We start from the raw sequence: 25,016 nt of genomic DNA on the forward strand, positions 1-25,016 counted from the left end.
GTATCTTCCCTGCCTCCAGCTCAACCTAAGCAACCATATTAATGGGGCACTGTTACAGAGGACACCCCTGCCAGATGGGCCCTGGACACACATTCAGTTAGATTTCATTGAGCCCCTTGCCACAGCACCCTGAGGCTACAGACACTGCCTAGTCTTAACAGACAAATTCACCAAATGGATAGAGGCCTTCCCATATTAAGAGAACACAGCCCTCATCACAGCCAAGCTACTACTGTGAGCTGACCTGCAGGTGGGGGTTGCGACTTCAGGTTGACAGCGACCAGGGCTCACACTTTACTGGTAAGATTTTTTCAGAACTCCAGCACCTCATGAAAATTGATCATAAACTACATGTGACACATCACCCACAGTTATCAGGGGTAGTGGAGAGGGGTAACCGAACTCTCAAAACAATGCTGAAAAAAATTTGTGAGAATCGCCCCACACAATGGGTTGACTTGTTACCCATGTGTCTGATGGCTACTTGAGCAATTCCACATAACACCATAGGTATCTCCCCCTATTAAGCCATGACAGGCTGATTAATGAGGACACCCACTCACCTACTCATTCCTCTGCTCACCACGCTTCTGCAGGGGATGGTTAACCAGAAATGGCTAGAATCCAAAAAAGCAAATGAGTTCGTGGGCCAAAATAATGGGAGAAGTCTGCAGCAAATAAAAAATATTTTGACAAAAGGGTCATGTCATTTGTGTACCAAGTGGGAGAACTGGTTATGGTCTCAAACTATTTAAGGAAAGTACATGTTTTTGAACACTGGATGGGCGGGACTCTATCCAATAGTTGATATAGCAAGTCCCACAGTGTACATAGTCCAGATTTCATATAAAAACAGGAAAGAGACCCAAATGGTTCCATATTAATCAATTAAAAACTGCAAAAAATAAAAGTAAATACTTTACAATTTTTGTTTATAGATCAACTGGAAGGTGTCTCCATCCAGATTCATACTTAGCAATGCTGTACAGACAATGAGCATCATCATCATGAAACAAGGATCAGTTCTACTGTACAAAATCACAACCACACAGAACCATCAGGGTGAAGAAAAACTATGGGGCTTTGACTCAGGAGGTAGGTGTGACATGACAATTTGTGATCAGTGTAGGTGGAAGAGGCCCAATATTAACAAACCATTTGCGGTATAGGTACAGGAAGGAGTAGGGTTAAATTTGGGGTATCAATGTGCCAAGGGAGGCATAAAGGTAACACCAAAATTCCAACTGGAATGGGGGGAAATGGAGAGACTCGGGGATTCACAAACCTCATCACGATCACCCTGAAAATTGTAGAGATCCCGTACCAAGGACAAGACCAGGAAACACTGACCTGGCCAAAGATCATCAGGAGATGATAGGATGTTTCATACAGAACAGGGGGAAGACAGGAAGAAATCCAACAAGTTGATGTAAGGAAAAAGGAAAGTGAAAATCAGGAAACGAAGGGGGGAACAAAGTCGAAACAGAGAGGTGTCCGCCATTAGACACAGGCCCAGCAACATGGGTTAGTAGTTAGCCACACCCACAACACAAACAATTATATAACAATGTGAGGTATGAGTTGACTCAGTAATCCTCTATGTTGAACACCATTTGGAGGAAGCACAGAGGGCGCAGAATGTACTCTGGGTGTGGGACTTCAATATCCACCACCCAGAGTGGCTCGGTAGCACCACCACTGACCGAGCTGGCCGAGTCCTAAAGGACATAGCTGCTAGACTGGGTCTGCAGCAGGTGATGAGGGAACCAATAAGATGGAAAAACATACTTGACCTCATCATCACCAAACTTCCTGCCACAGATGCATCTGTCCATGACAGTATTGGTAGGAGTGGCCACCGCACAGTCATTGTGGAGATGAAGTCCCGCCTTCACATTGAGGATACCCTCCATTGTGTTGTGTGGCACTACCACCATGCTAAATGGGATAGATTTCGAACAGATCTAGCAACTCAAGATGGGCATCCATGAGGCACTGTAGGCCATCAGCAGCAGCAGAATTATACTCAAATGCAGTGTGTAACCTCATGGTCCGGAATATCCCCCACTCTACCATTACCATCAAGCCAGGGGATCAACCCTGGTTCAATGAACATTGCAGGAGGGCATGCCAAGAGCTGCACCAGGCATACCTAAAAATGAGGTGTCAACCTGGTGAAGCTATGAAACAGCATAAGCAGCAATTAGCAGACAGAGCTAAGCGATCCCACAACCAACAGATCTGGTCTAAGCTCTGCAGTCCTGCCACATCCAGTTTTAAATGGTGGTGGACAATAAACTACTCGTTGGAGGAGGAGGCTACACAAATATCCCCATCCTCAATGATAGAGGAGCCCAACACATCAGTGCAAAAGATAAGGCTGAAGCACTTGTTACAATCTTCAGCCAGAAGTGCTGAGTGGATGATCCATCTTGGCCTCCTCCAGAGGTCCCCAGCATCACAGGTGCAAATCTTCGGCCAATTCAATTCGCTCCACGTGATATCAAGAAACGCCTGAAGGCCCTGGATAGTGCAAAAGCTATGGGTCCTGACAACATTCCGGCAATAGTGCTGAAGACTTGTGCTCCAGAACTTGCTGCGCCCCTAGCCAAGCTGTTCCAGTATAGCTACAATACTGGCATCTACCCGGCTGTGTGCAAAATTGCCCAGATATGTCCTGTACACAAAAAGCAGGGCAAATCCAACCCAGCCAATTACTGCCCCGTCAGTCTACTCTTGATCATCAGTAAAGTAATGGAAGGGGTCATCAACAGTGCTATCAAGCGACACTTGCTTAACAATAACCTGCTCACTGAGGCCCAGTTTGGGTTCCGCCAGGGCCACTCAGCTCCTGACCTCATTACAGCCTTGGTTCAAACATGGACAAAACAGCTGATCTCCAGAGGTGAGGTGAGAGTGACTGCCCTTGACATCAAGGCCGCATTTGACCGAGTGTGGCATCAAGGAGCCCAGGCAAAACTGGAGTCAATGGGAATCAGGGGGAAAACTCTCCGCTGTTTGGAGTCATACATAGCATAAAGGAAGATGTTTGTGATTGTTGGAGGCCATTCATCTCAGCTCCAGGACATCACTGCAGGAGTTCCTGAGGATAGTGTCCTTGGCCCAACCCTTTTCAGCTACTTCATCGATGACCTTCCTTCCATCAGAAGATCAGAAGTGGGGATGTTCACTGATGATTTCACAATGCTCAGCACCATTCAAGACTCCTCAGATACTGAAGCAGTCCATGTCCAAATGCAGCAAGACCTGGACAATATTCAAGTTTGGACTGACAAGTGGCAAATAACATTCACGTCGCACAAGTGCCATGCAATGACCATCTCCAACAAGAGAGAATCTAACCATCATCCCTTGAAGTTCAATGGCCATTACCATCAATGAATCCCCCACTATCAACATCCTGGGCCTTAACCATTGATCAATAACTCACCTCCTGACTCCCCAAAGCTTGTCCACCATCTACAAGGCACAAGTCAGGAATTTGATGGAATACTCCCCACTTGCCTGGATGAGTGCAGCTCCTACAACACTGAAGAAGCTGGACACCGTCTAGGACAAAGCAGTCCGCTTGATTGGCACCACATCCACAAATGTTCACTCCCTCCACCAGTGCTGCACAGTAGCAGTACTGTGTACCATCTACAAGATGCACTGCAGGAATTCACCAAGGCTCCTTCGACAGCACTTTCCACCCCCACGACCACTACCATCTAGAGAGACAAGGGCAGCAGATGTATGGGAACGCCCCACCTGGAGGTTCCCCTGCAAGTCACTCACCATCCTGTGTTGGAAATATATTGCTGATCCTTCACTGTCGCTGGGTCAAAATTCTGGAACTCCCTAACAGCACTGTGAGTGTACCTACAACACATGGGCTGCAGCGGTTCAAGAAGGCAGCTCACCACCACCTTCTCAAGGGCAACTAGGGATGAGCAATAAATGCTGGCCCAGCCATCGATGCCCACATCCTGTGAATGAATTAAAAAAAGATAGTACCAGTTAAAATCAACTTTGGGAATATTCCTCTTCCTCGTGGACTATGCCCAGCAGGATCAATTGGTAGAAAAAGTGGTGAGGGAATTCTTGGCAAATAACCTAGCACAGGATAACTGTGGAATCTGGGATGAAAAAGAAAGGCCAAGTGAAATAGATAAAAAAGAGGGAAAGAGAAAAGGGGGAAAAAGGTGTTGGGAGAGTGATTTGGGATAGGGGCATCAGCGGCAACTGCTCCTTGGAATCGGGTGGATATAGAGGGCATTTTATTGGGAACAAACCAAGAGACAAGTTATGTAATCCTGGAATTGGCCTAAAGCCGACAGTTAGAGGCGAGGTGAAAATATTCCAACAGATTCAGGAAACAATCAATGAGATCATTAAAGAGAAGGGTGAGATGAAAACGGCCAAGTGATCAAAGGCCATCACCTGCTCCTTCTATGTGAGTTACATGCTTGATCAAGTCATGGCTGGACTCAATAACAGAGAACAACCAGATTCCATCCTTTTTCAATAATTTCATAATCAGTGGATGGTTCACTGATTATAATGACACAAAAAGAATCAGACAGCATGGGTTATCCTACTTGGTAAGGGGGACATCATGGCCAGGGAAATACAGTACTAGTAGTCTTAAGGCTACCTTGTCTCTGAGTGGAAGATGAATGGGAAGTGTTTAAGGTGGAATCTACAGGGACCATAAGATCAGAGGGTCCATTCATCATATGCAGCTCCTCCCTCAATCCTGATAAACCAGAATCAGACTTGGGACAGCCCGAACACTCAGTGTTGCTCAGAGAGAGGAGGAGCTTATTTGTGCTGTTGTGATATTAGAAATTCTGTTTGGTCAGCCTGTGGCTTCACCCTAGATTCAGGATCACCCACCTGTAACATAAATGTCCAGAAGTTGGGGAGGGGGGAATTGGTGTAGAGTACGTACATCTCCAGATGGGGACCTATTGTTCTGACACAATGAAACATAGGGATAAGGTTTATCCCATTTGGAAGCCCATCTTCTGCTTCAAATCCACTGAAGCAACTGTGATAGGAAGTCACCTCCTGGTCCCCATTTTCATACGTAATGTTACAGAATTAAGAATAAGTATCTCTATGCAAAATGAGGTCTTAAGGCCGTTTCCCAGTTTGGCTGCCTAATTCCCCCACTGTCCCTAAAGCTCAAATCAATCTTAGATAGGACCAGCACATTGGAAAAGCATCTGGTTAAAATAGTCCAGCTGTATAAAGCAATGGAACAAAAAGTTCAGAAGTTAGGAAAGCGTGCTTGGTATGAATTGGTATATAATGTTAAATTCCCTGGTTAAGGATGTGTTATGTTTTGTAATCACCCAGAGCTTGAAATTAACAGTTCTCATGGCTTTAGTTTGTTATTTATGATGCATAATAAAGAGATTAAGGAGCAGAACTTGTACTTTAGAAATGACTAGGTTATCTAGGAATTAATGAAAGTCAATCAGGATATTTGCTTCTCAAAGGGAGCAACTGCAAGGAATTAGGGCCCCTAATAAACTGGTATTTTCTGCATAGTTTGAAGCTCTTATGAAATTTGCTAAACAGCATAGATTCTCTCTCTCTCTCTGGAAGGGCAATTTTTGAACAGGCAACAATTCTAAACAATCCATGGAAACGTCAGGGTCACTTGGTTCAGGTTTCCATGCTGACATTCCTAAGTTTATAGGATGGTGTCTTGTGTACCCCTTTATTTGTGCAAGTGTTTAGAAAGGGCCAGGAAATGACTCTCAGCATATGACATAAACTAAAAAGCTGACCTTGAGCTGGGAGATGGACAGGAGGGGAGGTGACCACCCTGACATTTGGGTACCTGTCCTGTATCCATTGGATAGAAAGGTTCGAACAAATGATTAACACAATTTAAATTTCAAGCCCCAGAACTAGGGTATATCAATGGGTGCATATGAATAGGGGGTAGCCAAGCCATTGCCCGAGAAAAGACAAAGAGCTTCCTGCCATCTCAGCTGACCTGAAAAAAAGAAATAAAGAAAGGAAAGAAGACTACTGTCAGCAAATGGTGAAAGTCTGTCACCCTTACCATCTCAAGCTGCAGCGATCAGCCACATCTGTTTGGCCCTTCTCCAGGATCAGTAAACCCCTCTCAACTGTCATGGGCTGTATACTTTTTCTGTCTCATTAGTTAATGCATCATATCTAAATTGTTGCTTCTTATATAATTACTTACAAATAGTCGACTGCCTATCTTGGGTATCTGTGGCCCCCAAATCCGAAATCATAATCAAAGTTGTTGCTGGTGTTCCTTCTAACCAACAGTGTAGATAGAGAACTTTTGCCTAACCACCTTTTTAATTTTTTTGTGATTATCGTATTTGAGCCTTCTGATTACTCTTTCACCTTCACTTTGATTTCTCTTTTCCTTTACATCTTTTCTATCTCTGTCACACTTCCATCTGTCTCTCACAACCTCTTTTCCTAAGTATGCCGCTGTTTTCCTTTTGTTTTTCTTTCCTGTTTCCCTCACTTCCTTCTGTTGTCATTCTGTCACGTTACCCCCATCCTTTCCTTTGAAGCCTCTCACACATCCTCTTGGATGTGTTTTTCTTCCCTTTTGTTTCTCTATCTTCCTTCCCCTGTGTCTGTTTAAGGTTCATCCAGATCTCACACCAATAGGTTACTGTTATTTTTATTTTGAGTAACACCTTAGCTGCCGCATAGAAAGCACCACAGGGACACTGGCATTCTCCCTCTCTTCTTCCTACCACCTGCACTGTTACAAGCTCAAAGACTTAAGTCTTTCTAGCATAGTGTCTTTATTGAATTGAATGTATCATGGCTACCTCCAGACATTCCCTCATGGCAGAGGTCACATGACTATGGCAAGCCAGGTAGGACACTTAGTAATGTTTGCATTTCAAAACCCAAACATCCCCCTTTTCATAATGAACAGACAATTTTGCATGCGCTATCATGTGTAACTGTGAGTTACCCAAGTTATCCCCTATACCACAACTGTTCCCATGCATTAACAAATTGTTCATTATTCTCATCAGTCTCTGCACGTGTATTGCAAACATAGTTGTTAAATCGTACAGGTCTCTTAATGGTATGCATGTGCGTTGTCATTGGCTATTCATCAGATGATGGTCCTTCTCCTGGGAATGTCGTTCCCAATGCACTTGTTGTTTGATCTTTTTATTCTTCACTGTGATCTTACATTATAGTATGATTTTCTTTTTGGACACTCCTAGATATTTTGTTTTTTCGCAATTTATGCTCAGCCCTTACTTCTTACTTTCACTCACTATATCCAAAATCTTTTGCAATTTCTCTTCAAAGTTGGCAATAAGAACAGTGTCATCAATGTATCTTATATTATTAAACCTCCAAATAATGATCCAGGAATGTCTTCAATCTCTCCAAGAATATTTTCACTATACAAACTGAACAAATCTGGGGAGAAAATACACCCATGACTGACCCCTCTTTTAATATTCACAAAATCGCTTAAATCATTCTCAATTTTTACAGCTGCAGTTTGTTCCCAATAAAGATTTCTTATCACTCTAAGATCTTTGCCATTAAGGTCAAGAGACTATAATATGTTAATCAGTTCTTCATGTTTCACCTTATCAAATGCCTTCCCAGAATCCACAAAACACATGAAAACATATTTTTTCATCTCTATGGTTCTCCCTGACATATTGTGTACCATAAAAATAGAATTTCTTGTTCCTTTCTCTTCTACAAAACCACACTGAAGAGCTGAAATTTCTGGCTTTATCTTTCTCTTGGCCCTATTCATCAGTACTTGAAGAAGGATCTTAGTATTGTGACTCATCAGCCTGACTCCACATTCGATTGCTCCGGGCTTTTTGGGAAATACAATAAATATTGATTTACTTACGTTTTCTGGGATTTCTCCCGTGTTGTAAACTTAATGAAAGATGAGTCAGTTTGTCTATTCCAAAGTCTTCTAAACTTTTAATTTGTTCACTGACTATTTCATTTGGGCCTTTGGCTTTATTGTTTTTCATCTTATTTATTGCTGTTCTTACTTAGTCTTTCATAATCTTTGGACTATCCATGTTTTTCTTAATTGTTGGCTTTTCTTCTTGTCTGCTGGCCTCAAATAAGTCTTGTGTGCATTCAGTCCATCTTGCAAGCACTTGGTCCCTTTCCATGATAACTTTCCCATATTTCTCCTTTAATACTATAATACAATGGGCAGAATTTTTAGGTTGGCAGACAGGCATGATCGGTGAGTCTGGGATTGTCTGGGGAATGGACCGCCGACTGCGATCGGCCCCTGACCGCGATTTCACGCTGGCTGGCCAATTAACGGGCAGCTAGCGTGAAATGTGCGCTGAGAAGCTCAGTGCTGCTGGGGTGGGGGTGGGAGGAGGGCCAGCGCTGACTTTGACGCGGGCGTCAGCATGGGTGTGGGCGAGCGCTGACAGAAACTCCCTGAAGGCAGAGAGCTGTCTCAGGGAGCTGAAGACCTGAAAAGCATTAAATAAAGTTTTTAAAATCAGAAAAAAAATGTGCAAGCATCACAATCAGTCTCCTGAACATATACATGATAAAAATGCCGTCCATAGATTTTTCTTTTTTTTCCGATATTTTTCGATAATAACGAAAACCTCATCCCACCCTTGGATAAGGTTTCATGAAAAATGCAAAATCCACCTGGCCGATTTGCCCGTCTGCCAACCATAAGGTTGGATAGACCATGAAAAATCGGAAACAATTGATTACCTTAGTTGGCCTCATAATTGTCGGCGGGCATGCTTCCGACTTCTGCACGTGCCCACCGACCGAAATATGCAAGCACGGAATGATGTCGGGGCGCTTGCCTGACATCATCGCACGCGATTTCGCATCTGATCAGGTCGTGTGCGTGCCCGCCTGCCGAGCTAAAAATTCTGCCCCATGATATTGTGTACATTGTCAGGGGCAGTCAGGGAGTTTGATGGAACTGGAGGTAGAGGAATTTGGGTAGTGATGGCTTCATTGGGAATGCACTATGTGAATGCTAAAAGGTCAGTGTTAGGAAACAGTAAATTGAAGGGCTTACCACAGTGCTTAAGCTTAATGCTCATTAAACAATGCTCAGTTAACACCTGAATAGAGCTAAACCAGCAATTTGTAGGCTGCAGTGTTCTCCAAATCTCTGGTGTGTATATCTATTAGCAATGGGCGATAAATGCTGGCCTAGCCAGCGATGGCCACATCCCGTAAATGAATGAAAAAAAAATCTATTCTTGCCTGAATTCTGCTAGTTCAGGTGTTGCTCAAGATTCAGATAATGGACTAGCAATTCACTAAACATTGGAACTGGAAAGCACAATAGTTTTGCATAAGCTAAGTTTCATTGTTTGATTCCTGTTAATTGCCAAAGTCTATTGTGATTGCCCATAGAATCTCGTAGTAAAATTCAACATAGAAAGGGCTACAAAATAGGGAGTAGCAGATTGGTTACCCATTTTACATCCTGCCCAAAAGAAAAATAATTATAGAGTTGCCAATTTTGATTGAATGTATTTTTGGAGGTTTCATCATCATTATCTGATTGGATGATTCCTTATTGTCAATTAAACAGCCATTTTTCCCCATCTCCAATATTTTTATAATTAATACCAGAAGCATTCAAAGAAAATTAAAAAAGAACCACAATTTATTTAATGCCCCAATGATTTTTCTCCAGGGTTGCTTGCGGCAGTGACCTGGAGATTTTTTTTGGAAAAATATACTTTATTCATAAAATATCTGGAAGAACATTACCAAACATTTCAAAATCGCCATCACAGAAAGTACAATCAGATTCAACTTTTACACATGGATCACGAGGTGCATCAATACAATCAATGAATATTACAATCATTTCAATATGGTCATTACAGACAATCAGACAATGGTATTGGAGTTATCAACATACATCATGCTGCACTCTGAGGTGCTTCAATACAATTATAATACAACTAGTATTCAATGCATACATTCATTGTGAGCTGTACAGCCCAAGGGGCTCTAAACAATTCCCAGCCCTTCGGTGCACTATGGCAGAAAGGTCTTAGACAGCGACCTTTCCCCATTGTGCCTTTGCGCCTGTGCAACTGCCTCAATGCATCTCCTCTTATAGAGGCAAAAATACCTGGAAAAACTCAGCAGGTCTGACAGCATCTGTGGAGATCTGCAGATGCTGTCAGACCTGCTGAGTTTTTCCAGGTATTTTTGTTTTTGTTTCAGATTTCCAGCATTCACAGTATTATGCTTTTATCCTCTTATAGAGGCACAGGCCAGCTTTAATTGGTGTTAGCCACTAACGGTATTGGCCCCCTGCTCATGCACTCAGCCAATTAACAGTGTAATTAGTGCAACAGTGTAACAGTGTAAAAGTCATAGGGATGAGCAGGCAGCCTGAAGTTGGTGTGTTGCCTGCCCTGCAATAAATGTGTGGGTTAATCTTGCATCACAGTTCCAGTGCCCTTTGCAGGGGTCATTGAATTTATCCCCCCTTTGTATATGCATGATAACATTGCCAACAGTAATTCCTACTCAATTAATCAGCTTCAAAGAACACAAATCGAAGTGCATTGGAGCAGTTAAGAAATTATTAAGCCGACCTTGATGAACTAATTGCAAAATCTCAAACAAAAACAAAAATAACTGGAAAAACTCAGCAGGTCAGGCAGCATCTGCAGAGAGGAACACAGTTAACGTTTCGAGTCCGAATGACCCTTCAACAGAACTAAGTAAAAATAGAATATCCGGACTGAATATTGAGTTCAACAATTTTAGATCATGAACTCTCTCCTCCATCCCCACCCCCTTTCCGATCCCCCTTTTTTTCCTCCAATAATTTATATAGATTTTTTTTTTCCCACCTATTTCCATTATTTTTAAATGTATTTCCATCCATTGTTTTATCTCTACCTTTTAGCCTTTTTTGATTCCATCACCCCACCCCACCCCGACTAGGGCTATCTGTACCTTGCTTGTCCTGCTTTCTACCCTTAATTAGCACATTCCTAAGATAATATCACCACCTCCAACACCTCTTTGTCCTTTTGTCTGTGACATCTTTTGGTCATCTCCACCTATCACTAGCCCTCTATCCAGCTCTACTTGTCCCACCCCCCTTACACCAGCTTATATTTCACCTCTCTTCTATTTTTACTTAGTTCTGTTGAAGGGTCATTCGGACTCGAAACGTTAACTGTGTTCCTCTCTGCAGATGCTGCCAGACCTGCTGAGTTTTTCCAGGTATTTTTGTTTTTGTTTTGGATTTCCAGCATCTGCAGTTTTTTGCTTTTATCTTAGTGCAACATCTCAAAGTTCTGAAGCATTTAAGGTCACACAATCAAACTGCATATGATTGGGATGTTTGAGAGTGCATGGCATAAGGGAAGGTATTGGAAAGTGTATAAAATGTGTGAGTCATACATGAAAGAACTTAATTCTCACGCATGCCATAACACTTTATAACCACTGGATTACTTTTGAAGTGCAATTAGTAGGCAAATACTACAATCAATTAACACACATCAAGTTTGTGACTGACCAGATAAACTTCCTGATGATATTAAATGAAGGAGGATTATTGTTCAGAGAACTCTTTACTCTTCTTTGGCTAGTGTTGGCTTAAATTACATGCTAAATTCTGTTGTAGGGCTGAATTGAATGCAAGAATGCTACCAAATGAGCGAAGCACAAAGAGCCAGCACAAGAATGATAGATCAAATATGCCCCCTTCTGTGCTTTATGACTATGGGCCAGGCTGATACATATTATAATGTCATTATACTGCCACAGGCAGCTGTAAATGTGAATTTTTCATTGGACTTTATAGCCTACACTTTATGTCTGTCCTTTTATCAAAAAGAAAAGCACGTGATCTGTTTACAACAAAATAGTATGAAAATTACCATGCATGAAATTGAAGCCATACATGTATTTCTTAAACATCTATAAATGGGAAGATTTCTGTGGGATGGAGCTTATGTTGCATTGTCAAAATATCTGGAGTGAGTTTATCCTATAGGGGTCCCATATTCATGTTTGTTTTCAAGTCTGCATTCAGTTAAGGCCCTCTGTAATTGCCTCTGGTCTCAGCATCAGGAACTCAAAACACAGGAATAATGTTAGGTTAGTAGGCCAAAGCACCTTGGTTATTTCAATGTTCACCGTGTCTACTGAAGGCACTAACCCCTACTGTTTGGAGCCCATCACACCTGAACAAGTTGTGGCAAGATCCAATCCTTGTAGCGCATTCCAGCAGAGGTTAGGATGAAGTCAGAGCTGGAATTTGAGCTGATTTCCCCCAATGGTGTAGTGGTGTTGCTGGAGTAGTAATCCAGAGACCCAGGGTAATGCTCTGGGGAGCTGGGTTTGAATCCTGCCACAGCAGGTGGTGGAATTGAATTCAATAAAAATCTGGAATTAAAAGTATAGTGATGACCATGATGTTAGTTGTACTAGGCTGCACACCCTCTTTAGTTACCTGAAAAACCTTTTACTTCTGTTTTGTTTGCACTTCAGCCCCACGCTCCAGATCTATGGGCATCTGGTGTGGAGGGGGGGGGGCGCGGAGGGAGGAGGACCTCCTCGTGAACCTGTTCCGAGGCCTGGCCAAGTTAGCCATCAACAGGTCCAGGCAGTGGGCGACCAAGAGGGTCGTCTAGCCCGACTGTCTGCCCCTCTTCAGCAGCTATGTTCGCGGCTGGGTGTCCCTGGAGAGGGAGCACACAGTGTACACCAGCACCATCGAGGCCTACTATGCCCAGTGGGCACCGCGGGGGCTGGGGTGCTTTATTGAACCCTCGAATCACATTTTAATTTGATGTTGTAAGTTTCCTTTAACATTAGTTTTCCCTTTTGCAGTACCCCTTTAAGGGGCTGCTTCTTACTTTGTCCCTCGTTTTCTGTGACTTAGTTTATTTCGTTACTCAAAAAAGAAGAGTAAAACCCCACCTGGTTCACTAATGCCCTTTAGGGAAGGAAATATGTCGTCCTTACCTGGTCTGGCCCACATGTGACTGAAGACCCACAGCAATGTGGTTGATTCTTAATTCCCTCTGAAAAAGCCCAGCAAGCCACTCAGTTGTACCAAACTGCTACAAGGTCACAAAAAAGGAATGAAACCAGACGGACCACTCGGCATCGACCTAGGCACCGGAAATCACAACTGCAAACTCAGCCCTGTCGACCCTCCTTACTAACATCTGGGTGCCAAACAGGTAGTGCTGAAATTGGGAGAGCTGTCTCACAGACGAATCAAGCAACAGCCTGACATAGTCATACTCAAGGAAACGTGTCTTACAGATAGTGTCCCAGACACCATCATCATGTCCTGTCCCACCGGCAGGATAGGCCCAGCAGAGGTGGTGGCATAGTGGTATACAATCGGGAGAGAGTTGCACTGGGAGTCCTCAACATCGACTCCTGACCCCATGAAGTCTCATGGCATCAGATCAAACATAGGCAAGGAAACCTCCTGCTGATTATCATGTACCACCCTCCCTCAGCTGATGAATCAGTGCTCCACCATGTTAAACACCATTTGGAGGAAGCACTGGTGGGGGCAAGGGCACAGAATGTACTCTGGGTGGGAAACTTCAATGTCCATCGCCAAGACTAGCTTGGTATCACCACTACTGACTGAGCTGGCCGAGTCCCAAATGACATAGCTACTAGACTGGGTCTGCGGCAGATGGTGAGGGAACCAACAAGGGGGAAAAAAATACTTAACTTCATCCTCACCAACGTGCCTGCCGCAGATGCATCTGTCCATGATAGTATTGGTAGGAATGACCACAGTATTGGTAGGAATGACCGCCACACAGTCCTTGTGGAGATGAAGTCACGCCTTCACATTGAGGATACCCTCCATCGTGTTGTGTGGCACTACCACTGTGCTAAATGGGATGGATTTTGAACAGATCTAGCAACTCAAGACTGGGCATCCATGAGGCACTGTGGGCCATCAGCACCAGCAGACTTGTACTCGAACACAATCTATAACCTCACAGCCCGGCATATCCCCCACTCTACCATTACCATCAAGCCAGGGGATCAACCCTGGTTCAATGAAGAGTACAGAGGGCATGCCAGGAGCAGCACCAGGCATACCTAAAAATGAGGTGTCAACCTGGTGAAGCTACAACACGGGACTACTTGCATGCCAAACAGCATCAGCAGCAAGTGCTAGACAGAGCTAAGCGATCCCACAACCAATAGATCAGATCTAAGCTCTGCAGTACTGCCACATATAGTCTTGAATGGTGGTGAACAATTAAATAACTCACTGGAGGAGGAGGCTCCACATTTATCCCCATCCTCAATGATGGAGGAGCCCAGCACATCAGTGCAAAAGATAAGGCTGAAACATTTATTACAATCTTCAGCCAGAAGTGCTGAGTGGATGATCCATTTCGGCCTCCTCCAGAGGTCCCCAGTATCACAGATGCCAGTCTTCAGCCAATTTGATTCACTGCACGTAATATCAAGAAACAGCTGAAGGCACTGGATACTGCAAAGGCTATGGGTCCTGACAATATTCCGGCAATAGTACTGAAGACTTGTGCTCCAGAACTTGCCATGCCCATAGCCAAGATGTTTCAGTACAGCTACAACACTGGCATCTACCCGGCTATGTGGAAAATTGCCCAGGTATGTCCTGTGCACAAAAGGTAGGACAAATCCAACCCGGCCAATTACCGCCCCATCAGTCTACTCTCAATCATCAGTAAAGTAATGGAAGGGGTCATCAACAGTGCTATCAAGCAGCACTTGCTTAGCAATAACCTGCTCACTGATGCCCAGTTTGGGTTCCGCCAGGGCACTCAGCTCCTGACCTCAGTACAGCCTTGGTTCAAACATGGACAAAAGAGCTGAACTCCCGAGGTGAGGTGAGAGTGACTACCCTTGCGATCAAGGCCGCATTTGACCGAGTGTGGCATCAAGAAGCCCTAGCAAAACTGGAGTCAATGGGAATCAGGGGGAAAACTCTCCGCGGGTTGGAGTTATACCTAGCACAAAGGAAGATGGTTGTGTTTGTTGGAGGTCAGTAATTTCAGCTCCAAGACATAACTGCAGGAGTTCCTCAGGGTAGTGTCCTCGGCCCAAACATCTTCAGTTGCTTCATCAATGGCCTTCCTTCCATCATAAGGTCAGAAGTGGGGATGTTTGCTGATGATTGCACAATGTTCAGCACCATTCATGACTCCTCAGATACTGAAGCAGTCCATGTCCAAATGCAGCAAGATCTGGACAATATCCAGGCTTGGGCTGACGAGTGGCAAGTAACATTTGCGCCACACAAGTGTTACACAAGAGAGAAGCCAACCATCGAACCTTGATATTCAATGGCATTCCCATCACTGAATTCCACCCCCATCAACATCCAGGGGGTTACCATTGAACAGAAACTGAACTGGACTGGCCATATAAATACTTTGGCTAAAGAGCAGGTCAGAGGCTAGGAATTGTGCAACGAGTAACTTACCTCCTGACTCCCCAAAGCCTGTCCACCATCTACAAGGCACAAGCCAGGAGTGTGATGGAATACTCCCCACTTGCCTGGATGAATGCAGCTCTTACAACACTCAAGAAGCTTGACACCGTCTAGACAAAGCAGCCCGCTTGATTGGAACCACATCCACAAACATTCACTCCCTCCACCACTGACGCACAGTAGCAACAGTGTGTACCATCTACAAGATGCACTGCAGGAATTCACCAAGGCTTCTCCGACAGCACCTTCCAAACCTACAACCACTACCATCTAGATGGACAAGGGCAGCGGATAGATGGGAATATCACTACCTGGAGGTTCCCCTCCAAGTCACCTGGAAATATAATCACCGTACCTTCACCGTCGCTGGGTAAAAATCCTGGAACTCCCTTCCTAACAACACTGTGGGTGTACCTGCACCACAGGGACCGCAGCAGTTCAAAAAGACAGCTAACCACCACCTTCTCAAGGGCAACTAGGGATGGGCAATAAATGTTGGACCAGCCAACGAAGCCCACATCCCATGAATGAATCATGAAAAAAACAGGGCTCAAAGCACTAGTGGTGCTTGGACTCACCTCACTCCTCCCCCCAGTGACTGGTTTACAACTGGTTCAAACACATCTGTTTTAGGACCATTAAAATGGATTCAGGTCACACATGAATCAGAATTGAATCTAATCTCATGACTCAGGACTTTAACACTACCCCATCTGTAAATTTATTTTTCCAACCCTATTTCCTATGCTATCAATTATTTTGATATAATTTATTATAATAATGTAGGTTATATAATTTATCCCAAGACATCTATTTCACATTGTGTTTGCACCAGGCTCTAGTAAATGATCCAAGTGGTGATTAACCTGCATACTGTTACCAGCATAGCCAGCTATACTGGCAGTATAGGTAACACTGATCCAATGTACATTTCTAAGGAAGAATACAAGCCTAAGCAAGTGCAAACTGATTTCCCCTCAGCTTGGAGGGAGTGGAAGGATCATTGTCATACCCAGCTACTATCAAGCTGACTTTTAATTGACTAGTGCAGACCACACAAGGAACTGAGGACTTTCCTGGTCTTGTATATTTCAGGTCTTTGAAGTAAATTGCTCAGCCTATTATTGTCCATTCGCACCTATACCAAAAAGAGGTATTGAAGAAACTTGTAGATCAATAATTCTAGCATTGAGTAGTTAGTTGATAATGGCAATGTCAAAGCATTTTAAAAGACAAATGGCTCTTAAATCCTTCCTGCTTAAACATTGATCTTCCCAAGAACATTACGTCCATTTCTGTTCTGTTTTCTCGTCACTCCTTTCTGAAGCATTTTAGTCTGAACAAGCTGCTTTTAACATTTATCAATTTAATACTTTAATGTTTATGGCCCGCCAGATATAACGTTAAGTAACGGTATTAGAAAGGCCCACATTAACCAAATACCAACTGGGTTGGCAGGCTGCTTAATTAGATGAGGGACAGGTGACACAAAAACCTAATTCCAGCCAGCTAAATTTGAGCTCCCTGTAGATTTGCAAAAAAAGCCAGAGATGGTATAACTGAATTAAAAACAAAAAGCTAAAAGCTACTGCGGATGCTGGAAATCCAAAACAAAGACAGAATTACCTGGAAAAACTCAGCAGGTCTGGCAGCATCGGTGGAGAAGAAATCAGTCAACGTTTCGAGTCTTCATGACCCTTCGGCAGAACTGAAGCATAGTTAGGAGAAAGATGAAATATAAGCTGGTTTAAGGTGGGGGGGCGGGGGGAGAGAGAGAAGTTGAGGGTGTGGTGATGGTGGAGATAAGCAAGCAGTGATAGGAGCAGATAATCAAAATATGTTACAGACAAAAGGATCAAAGAGGTGTTGAAGGTGGTGATATTGTCTAAGAAAGGTGCTAATTAAGAATGGAAGACAGGACACTCAAGGTACAGCTCTAGTGGGGGTGGGGTGGAAAGACTGACAGGGCATTACAGGTATAGATTTAAAAATAATGGAAATAGGTGGGAAAAGAAAAATCTATATAACTGGTATATAATCTATATAACTGGTATAACTGAACTTTTGCAGTTGTTCTTTCAATCAACTTTAGATTTGATGCAGGAATAAGAGGTTGGAGTGGCAACAATAGAAGGGAAAAGGAGCACAAACCTGTTTGAATATAGTTCCACATCCAGTGACAGGGGAGATGTTTACACCAAGGACTAGTAGTGTGATGTAGATATAAGTAGGAGAGGAGTGTTATCTTCAATGTCTCTTCCTGGTTCCCATGTTAGCTGCTAGTTAACGGTTCTTTCTCAAGGTACTGTTCACGATCTTTCAAATTTGTCACATGAACAAATATATGAACAAGGAGCAGGAGTATGCCATTCGGGCCCTCACGCCTGCTCCACCATTTAATAAGATCATGGCTGATCTGATAGTAACCTCAAATCTGCATCCTGTCTACCCCTGATAACCTATCATCCCTTGCTTACCAAGAATCTATCCACCTCTGTCTTAAAAATACTCAAAGGCTCTGCTTCCACTGGCTTTTCAGGAAGAGAATTCCAAAGACTCATGGCCCTCAGAAAATTTTTTTTGCCTCGTGTCCGTTTTAAATGGGCGACCCCTTATTTTTAAACAGTGACCCCTAGTTCTAGATTCTCCCACAAGAGGAAACATCCTTTCCACATCCACCCTTCAAGTCCCCTCAGGATCTTATATGTTTCAATCAAGTTGTCTCTTACTCTTCTAAACTCCAGCGGATACAAGCCTAGCCTGTCCAACCTTTCCTCAAAAGACAACCTGCCAATTCCAGGTATTAGTTTGGTAAACCTTCTCTGAACTGCTTCCAATGCATTTACATCCTTCCTTAAATAATGTGACCAATACTGTACACAGTCCTCCAAATGTGGTCTCACTAGTGTTCTGTATACCTGAAGCATAACCTCCCTACTTTTGTTTCACTTCCCCTCGCAATAAATGATAACATTCTATTAGCTTTCCTAGTTACTTGCTGTACCTGCATACCACCCTTTTGCGATTCTTGCACTAAGACACCCAGATCCCTTTGCAACTCAGAGGGATCATCACTCCTCTCCTCAAAAGAGGACCCCTCTGTACTTGCCAACTACTGCCCCATCTCCAAATTTTCTTTCCTCTCCAAAGTCCTTGGAAATATTGTCACCTCCCAAATCTCTGCCCATTTTTCCCAGAACTCCATGTCTGACTCACATTGACACCCCTGACACATACTGAAACTCTTATCAAAGTCACAAATGACATTCTATGTGACTGTGAAAAAGACAAACTATTCGTTTTCTTCCTTCTCGACCTGTCTACAGCTTTTGAAATGGTTGACCACATCGTTCTTTTCCAATGCCTCCCCACTGCTGTTCAGCTGAGTGGGACTGCAAACGTCTGATTCCAATCTTATCTATCCAGTCATAGCCACAGAATTACCTGCAATTCTTCTCTTCCTGCTCCTGCACTGTTGCCTCTGGTTTCCTCCAAGAAAGTATTCTGGGCCCCCTCCAATTTCTCATCTACATGCTGCTTCTCGGCAACATCGTCCATAATCACAGTATCAGTTTCCACACATACTCCGTAGATGCCCAGCTCTCTCTCATCACCACCTCTTTTGACCCCTCCATGGTTTTTGAATTGGGAAGACAAAAACCATTGTCTTCAGTCATCATGACAAGTTCCCTTCCCTAGCCGCTGACTCTATCTCTCTTCCTCACAACTGTCTGAAGCTAGAACCAGACTGTTCCCAACTTTGATGTCATATTTGATTCTGAGATGAGCTTCCAACTATATATCCATGCCTATATCCACCTTCATAACATCACCCAACTCCCCCCCACCTCAACTCATCTGCTAGTGAAACCCTCATCCATTTGTTACCTCTAGATGTACTTATTCTAATGCATTCCTGGATGAACTCCCATTTTCTACCCTCTGTTGAGATAAGCCAAAACTCTGCTGCCCATGTCCTGGTACCCAGCAAATCCCATTCATCCATCACCCTTGTGCTTATGACTTAAATGGCTCCCAGTTAAGCAATGCCTGGATTTTAAAATTCTCATCCTTGTTTTCAGATCCCTCCACGGCATTACCCCTCCCTATCTCTGTAATATCCTCCAGCCCCACATCAGAAATATCTGCACTTCTCTATTCTGGCTTCTTGAGCATCCCAATTTTAATCACTCCACCATTGTTGGCCATGCTCCTGTGAAGTGCCTTGGGATGTTTATTGTTGTTATTTGGGCAGAAGAACTGAGTAGAGCACTGGGTGTATTTTCTAACTGGATGAACATACTCTTACTTGATTCACGCACCCCACAGTGCTGTCTTCACACTCCTTCCTCCTTAGGTGCTAACTGTAGCTCAGTTGTAGCACTCTGACCTCTGACAGATAGTTGTGGGTTCAAGTCCCAATCCACGCCAACACTTGAACACAAAATCTATGCTGACCAATGTAATACTGAGGGAGTGTTGCACTGTCAGAGGAGCTACTTTTTGGATGGAATGTTAAACCAGGACCTTATCTGCTCCCTCAGGTAGATGTAAAAGATTCTATGGCACCTACTGAGCCACGTGCAAATTACAAGTGCTCACTCAGCTTGCCACTTGCAGTAATTATCCAGTATTGAGGCAACCACATAGCTGATTGATTGTTAGCCATTAACTGCCACTGAAGATAGTTTTTGTTAACTAACTTGTAGGATCTTTTACAGCTTTTAAAGTTCTCAATTAAAGTCAAAAGGTTAAACTAAATTTCAATTTGAAACTGCTCACATTACCTACTGGAGTCGCACACTCACCTAACAAACATTGAGCAACAATTATAAGGTGCCCAATCAAAGCTACCAGATGTTATTAGATTGCTGCTATGTGACCATATTGAGTTGAGTGAATTGAGTGGTTCTGGGATTTGTTCATTTCTGAAACTGAAGGTGGTTGATGAGAAGAAACCAGCTCCCAAGAAGGGAGCCAAGAAAGCCTTAAGGAAACCGGCAGCAAAGGGGGGCAAGAAGCGGCGAAGGTCGAGGAAGGAGAGTTACTCCATCTACTTCTACAAAGTGATGAAGTAGGTTCACCCCGACACTGGCATCTCCTCCAAAGCCATGAGCATCATGAACTCGTTCGTGAACGATATTTTTGAGTGCATTGCGGGTGAGGCTTCCCACCTGGCCCATTACAAGCGCAGCGCCATCAGCTCCCGGGAGATCCAGACCGCTGTGCGCCTGTTGCTGCCCCGGGAACTGGCCAAGCACGCCGTGTTGGAAGGGACAAGTACACCAGCTCCAAGTTAAACTTCACAATGGGCTGAAAAACATCCCTCAGGACAAAATGTCACTCTAAGTGCCGTCATTGAGATTCATAGAGATACAGTAGGTATCCAGTGACACCAAATGGTTGCAGAGGGCTTCAAGTGAACCAGTGGACATTGTCTGACCTATTTCCCATTTCACTAGGACATGCACATGGCCTTGAAATAGTGGCAAACAGTCAAAGTGGCACTCCCTGGTCCTGTGGATGATGGTGTTAACTAGGACAGGAGGACATTTTTGTTTTATTCATTCACAGCAGTGGGCTCCGCTGGCTGGGCCAGCATTTATTGCCCATCCCTAGTTGCTCTTGAGAAGGTGGTGGTGAGCTGCAGTCCATGTGGTGTAGGTACACCTGCAGTGCTGTTAGGGAGTTCCAGGATTTTGACCCAGCAACAGTGAAGGAATGGTGATACATTTCCAAGTCAGAATGGTGAGTGACTTGGAGGGGAACTTCCAGGTGGTGGTGTTCCCATCTGTTGCTGCCCTTGTCCTTCTAGGTGGTAGTGGTCATGGGTTTGGAAGGTGCTGTCTAAGGAGCCTTAGTGAATTCCTGCAGTGCATCTTGTAGATGGTACACACTGCTGCTACTGTGTGTCAGTAGTGGAGGGAGTGAATGTTTGTGGATGTGGTGCCAATCAAGCAGACTGCATTGTCCTGGACGGTGTCCAGCTTCTTCAGTGTTGCAGGAGCTGCACTCATCCAGGCAAGTGGGGAGTATTCCATCACATTCCTGACTTGTGCCTTGTAGATGGTCGACAGGCTTTGGGGAGTCAGGAGGTGAGTTACCCATTGCACGATTCCTAGCCTCTGACCTGCTCTTGCAGCCACAATATTTAAATGGCTAGTCCAGTTCAGTTTCTGGTCAATGGTAACCCCCAGGATGTTGATAACGGGGGACTCAGTGATGGTAATGCCATTGAACATCAAGGGGCGATGGTTGGATTCTCTCTTGTTGGAGATGGTCATTGCCTGACACTTGTGTGGCGCGAATGTTACTTGCCACTTGTCAGCCCAAGCCTGGATGTTGTCCAGATCTTGCTAGATTTGGACATGGACTGTTTCAGTATTTGGAGTCGTGAATTGTGCTGAACATTGTGCAATAACCAGCGAACATCCCCACTTCTGACCTTATGATGGAAGGAAGGTCATTGATGAAGCAGATGAAGATGGTTGGGCCTAGGGCACTACCCTGAGGAACCCCTGCAGTGATGTCCTGGAACTGAGATGACTGACCTCCAACAACCACAACCACCTTCCTTTGTGCTGGGTATGACTCCAACCCGCGGAGAGTTTTCCCCCTGATTCCCATTGACTCCAGTTTTGCTAGGGCTCCTTGATGCCACTCTCAGTCAAATGCGGCCTTGATCGCAAGGGTAGTCACTCTCACCTCACCTCGGGAGTTCAGCTCTTTTGTCCATGTTTGAACCAAGGCTGTACTGAGGTCAGGAGCTGAGTGCCCTGGCGGAACCCAAACTGGGCATCAGTGAGCAGGTTATTGCTAAGCAAGTGCTGCTTGATAGCACTGTTGATGACCCCTTCCATTACTTTACTGATGATTGAGAGTAGACTGATGGGGCGGTAATTGGCCGGGTTGGATTTGTCCTACCTTTTGTGCACAGGACATACCTGGGCAATTTTCCACATAGCCGGGTAGATGACCAGTGTCGTAGCTGTACTGGAACAGCTTAGCTAGGGGCACGGCAAGTTCTGGAGCACAAACTTCAGTACTACTGCCGGAATATTGTCAGGGCCCATAGCCTTTGCGGTATCCCGTGCCTTCAGCCGTTTCCTGATATCACATGGAGTGAATCGAATTGGCTGAAGACTGGCATCTGTGATGCTGGGGCCTCCAGAGGACACCGAGATGGATCATCCACTCGGCACTTCTGGCTGGAGATTGTTGTGAATGCTTCGGCCTTATCTTTTGCACTGTTGTGCTGGGCTCCTCCATCATTGAGGATGGGGATATTTGTGGAGCCACCTCCTCCACTGAGTTGTTTAATTGTCCACCACCATTCACGACTGAATGTGGCAGGACTGCAGAGCTTAGATCTGATCCGTTGGTTGTGAGATCGCTTAGCTCTGTCTATCACTTGCTGCTTATGCTATTTGGCACACAAGTAGTCCCGTTTTATAGCTTCACCAGGTTGACACCTCATTTTTAGGTATGCCTGGTGCTGCTCCTGGTATCCCCTCTTCATTGAACCAGGTTGAACTGGGAAATCCCCTGACCTGATCATCCCTCTGAGCACTGATGAGCAAAGATAAGGAGTGTGGAGATAAATGTCTTCAGAAGTGGATGACCCATTTGTTGCTGGTAATTTAATACATTTGGGGGAAAAAAAGGGAACTAGTGACCTATTTTAAATTGGTCAGTATCCAAGTGTTCACCAGCTTGTTTCTTTTTCTCTCCAAAAACACTCCTTGGTACTGCAGGGAACTCCTATATTGCTACCTTCCCTCCTGTGCTTTACAAATGATCAGTTTTGCTATTGCGCCATGGGTAAGATGGAAATTAATAAAAATACAATAATTAATCACTTAACATTATAATTCCATTCCTGAGAAGTGCAACTTTTCAATAAAACAACGTTAAGCAAGTCAGATCTTTCTATTGCAACCAATGTAAAAGCTTTAGGACCTTGTCAGAAAAAAAATCACCCTGTAAGTTGAAATATTTTATTTTACAGGGGTCAGTACCCAAGAATTATAACCTGGTTTTAATCCTTCTAAATTTTCCTGGGCAACTATTCTGGTAAGTGAGCTGGAACCATCCAAACTGTCCAACTTTAATTCAGAGCTTTGGAGGGTTCTGGTGCTGGGGAATTTTCCATCGGAAGTCCAAACTTCCTAGGAAATTCCCACGCAGTCAGTGAGGGATTCCCCCAGCGCATCTTGTTGGGGGCGGGTGGGAAGCGCTGGGTCATTCTGCTTTCGCATGACTGAGAAGTTGTGAGACCTGGGCACAGGCGGAATAGGATTGGAAGGAAAGGGGGTTAGCAGCAGAAGGGGCAGGGAGGGAAAGAATGGGTAAGTAAAGTAAGCTCAAATAGCGAGAAGAGACAGAAAGGATGGGGAAGGCAGAAGGGAGAGAGAAGGAATTAAGAAAAATGCATGAGAAATAGGCAAAAGGAAGGCTGGTGCAATGGACAGCAAGGAATTTGTCCAGTTGGGGTCGGGTGTCTGCAGCCTATTTGCCCTTGAGTCTTTATGGAGCGGGAAAGAGTCTGCTGAATGACTGAGGCAAATCATCGTGGGGCAAATCGGGGAAATGAGGCAAGAAAGGGGATGGGAAGAAAGAGGGAGTGGAGCAGAGAAAAAATGGAGAGTTCGATCGGGAATCACAGTGCAGGCTTATTTGGTAGCTGGGTATATAGGTGAGCTATCTGCAAATATTTTAGCAGCTCGACCTGGTTCTGGTGATTTTTGATTTTAAATTCTCTGTTCTGGTACTTAAGCAGACGACTCCTTGACAATAAATGAACCCAAATTCGTAACGGGGGTAAGAATTTCTCTGATTGTCACAATGTCGTGTTAAATGACTTGTGATAATTCCCTGGCTATTTTTGGGGAAGTCCTGAGCGTTTTAATTTGCTGGTGCTCCAAGGACCTACAACACTGGGATCAGTGACATCACTACTTCTGGTACCTGTTCGAGCCTGGAATGAGGAAGTTGTCGCTAGGAGTTTGGGAACCACGAATGTTTAGTAAGCATTTCTCAGTAATTGCGAGGCTCCCCACAGCGACCAAGAAAGCTCCGAGGCGGGGGTTCGGTTATTCTGGGTACTGGGAAAGATGTACCAGGAAAAGTGAATCCTGCTGAGTTTTCCCAACATTTTCTGTTTCTATTCCAGGACGCGGTCGAGCACTTTCAGGTTACTAACGACGCGGAACTGGCTGGCAGTCAGCAGGATTCAAACTTATGTGGAACTTTGAGAAAAGTTTTTGTCGCACGAAATTGGAGTCAGAGATCATGGAGCAGGTAAATATTTAAATTGCTTCGGTTATATTCCGTCTTCGGCTAGCTTTCTTGTCGCAGAACAGTGGTTCACCACCTCTACCACAGGACCCTCGAGTTTGCAGAAAGTTTACGGCGAAAAATAATTAAGGGTGAAACAGGAACTTTGAACGTATTTATCCGGGAGAGAATTGAAGCACTTGCTTTCAATTTCATTTGGTGT

The 25,016-nt window shown here is 44.3% G+C and overlaps 1 protein-coding gene across 4 annotated transcripts in view; it reads left to right on the forward strand.

Moving 5' to 3' along the window:
• The first annotated feature begins 938 nt into the window (after positions 1-938).
• LOC144684774 (anoctamin-9-like) overlaps positions 939-25,016 on the forward strand; it is a 178,775-nt gene continuing 154,697 nt past the window's right edge. Inside the window, exons 1-2 of one of the 4 annotated variants that reach the window (XM_078548979.1) lie at positions 939-1,095; positions 24,690-24,817. In XM_078548979.1, the coding sequence (XP_078405105.1) occupies positions 24,758-24,817 (60 nt within the window). In that variant the 5' untranslated portion in view covers positions 939-1,095; positions 24,690-24,757. The other 3 variants (XM_078548978.1, XM_078548981.1, XM_078548980.1) reach the window with 3 other exon arrangements.

Source organism: Cetorhinus maximus, chromosome 9, assembly GCF_964194155.1.
Source record: "Cetorhinus maximus chromosome 9, sCetMax3.hap1.1, whole genome shotgun sequence".
Taxonomy (NCBI): domain Eukaryota; kingdom Metazoa; phylum Chordata; class Chondrichthyes; order Lamniformes; family Cetorhinidae; genus Cetorhinus; species Cetorhinus maximus.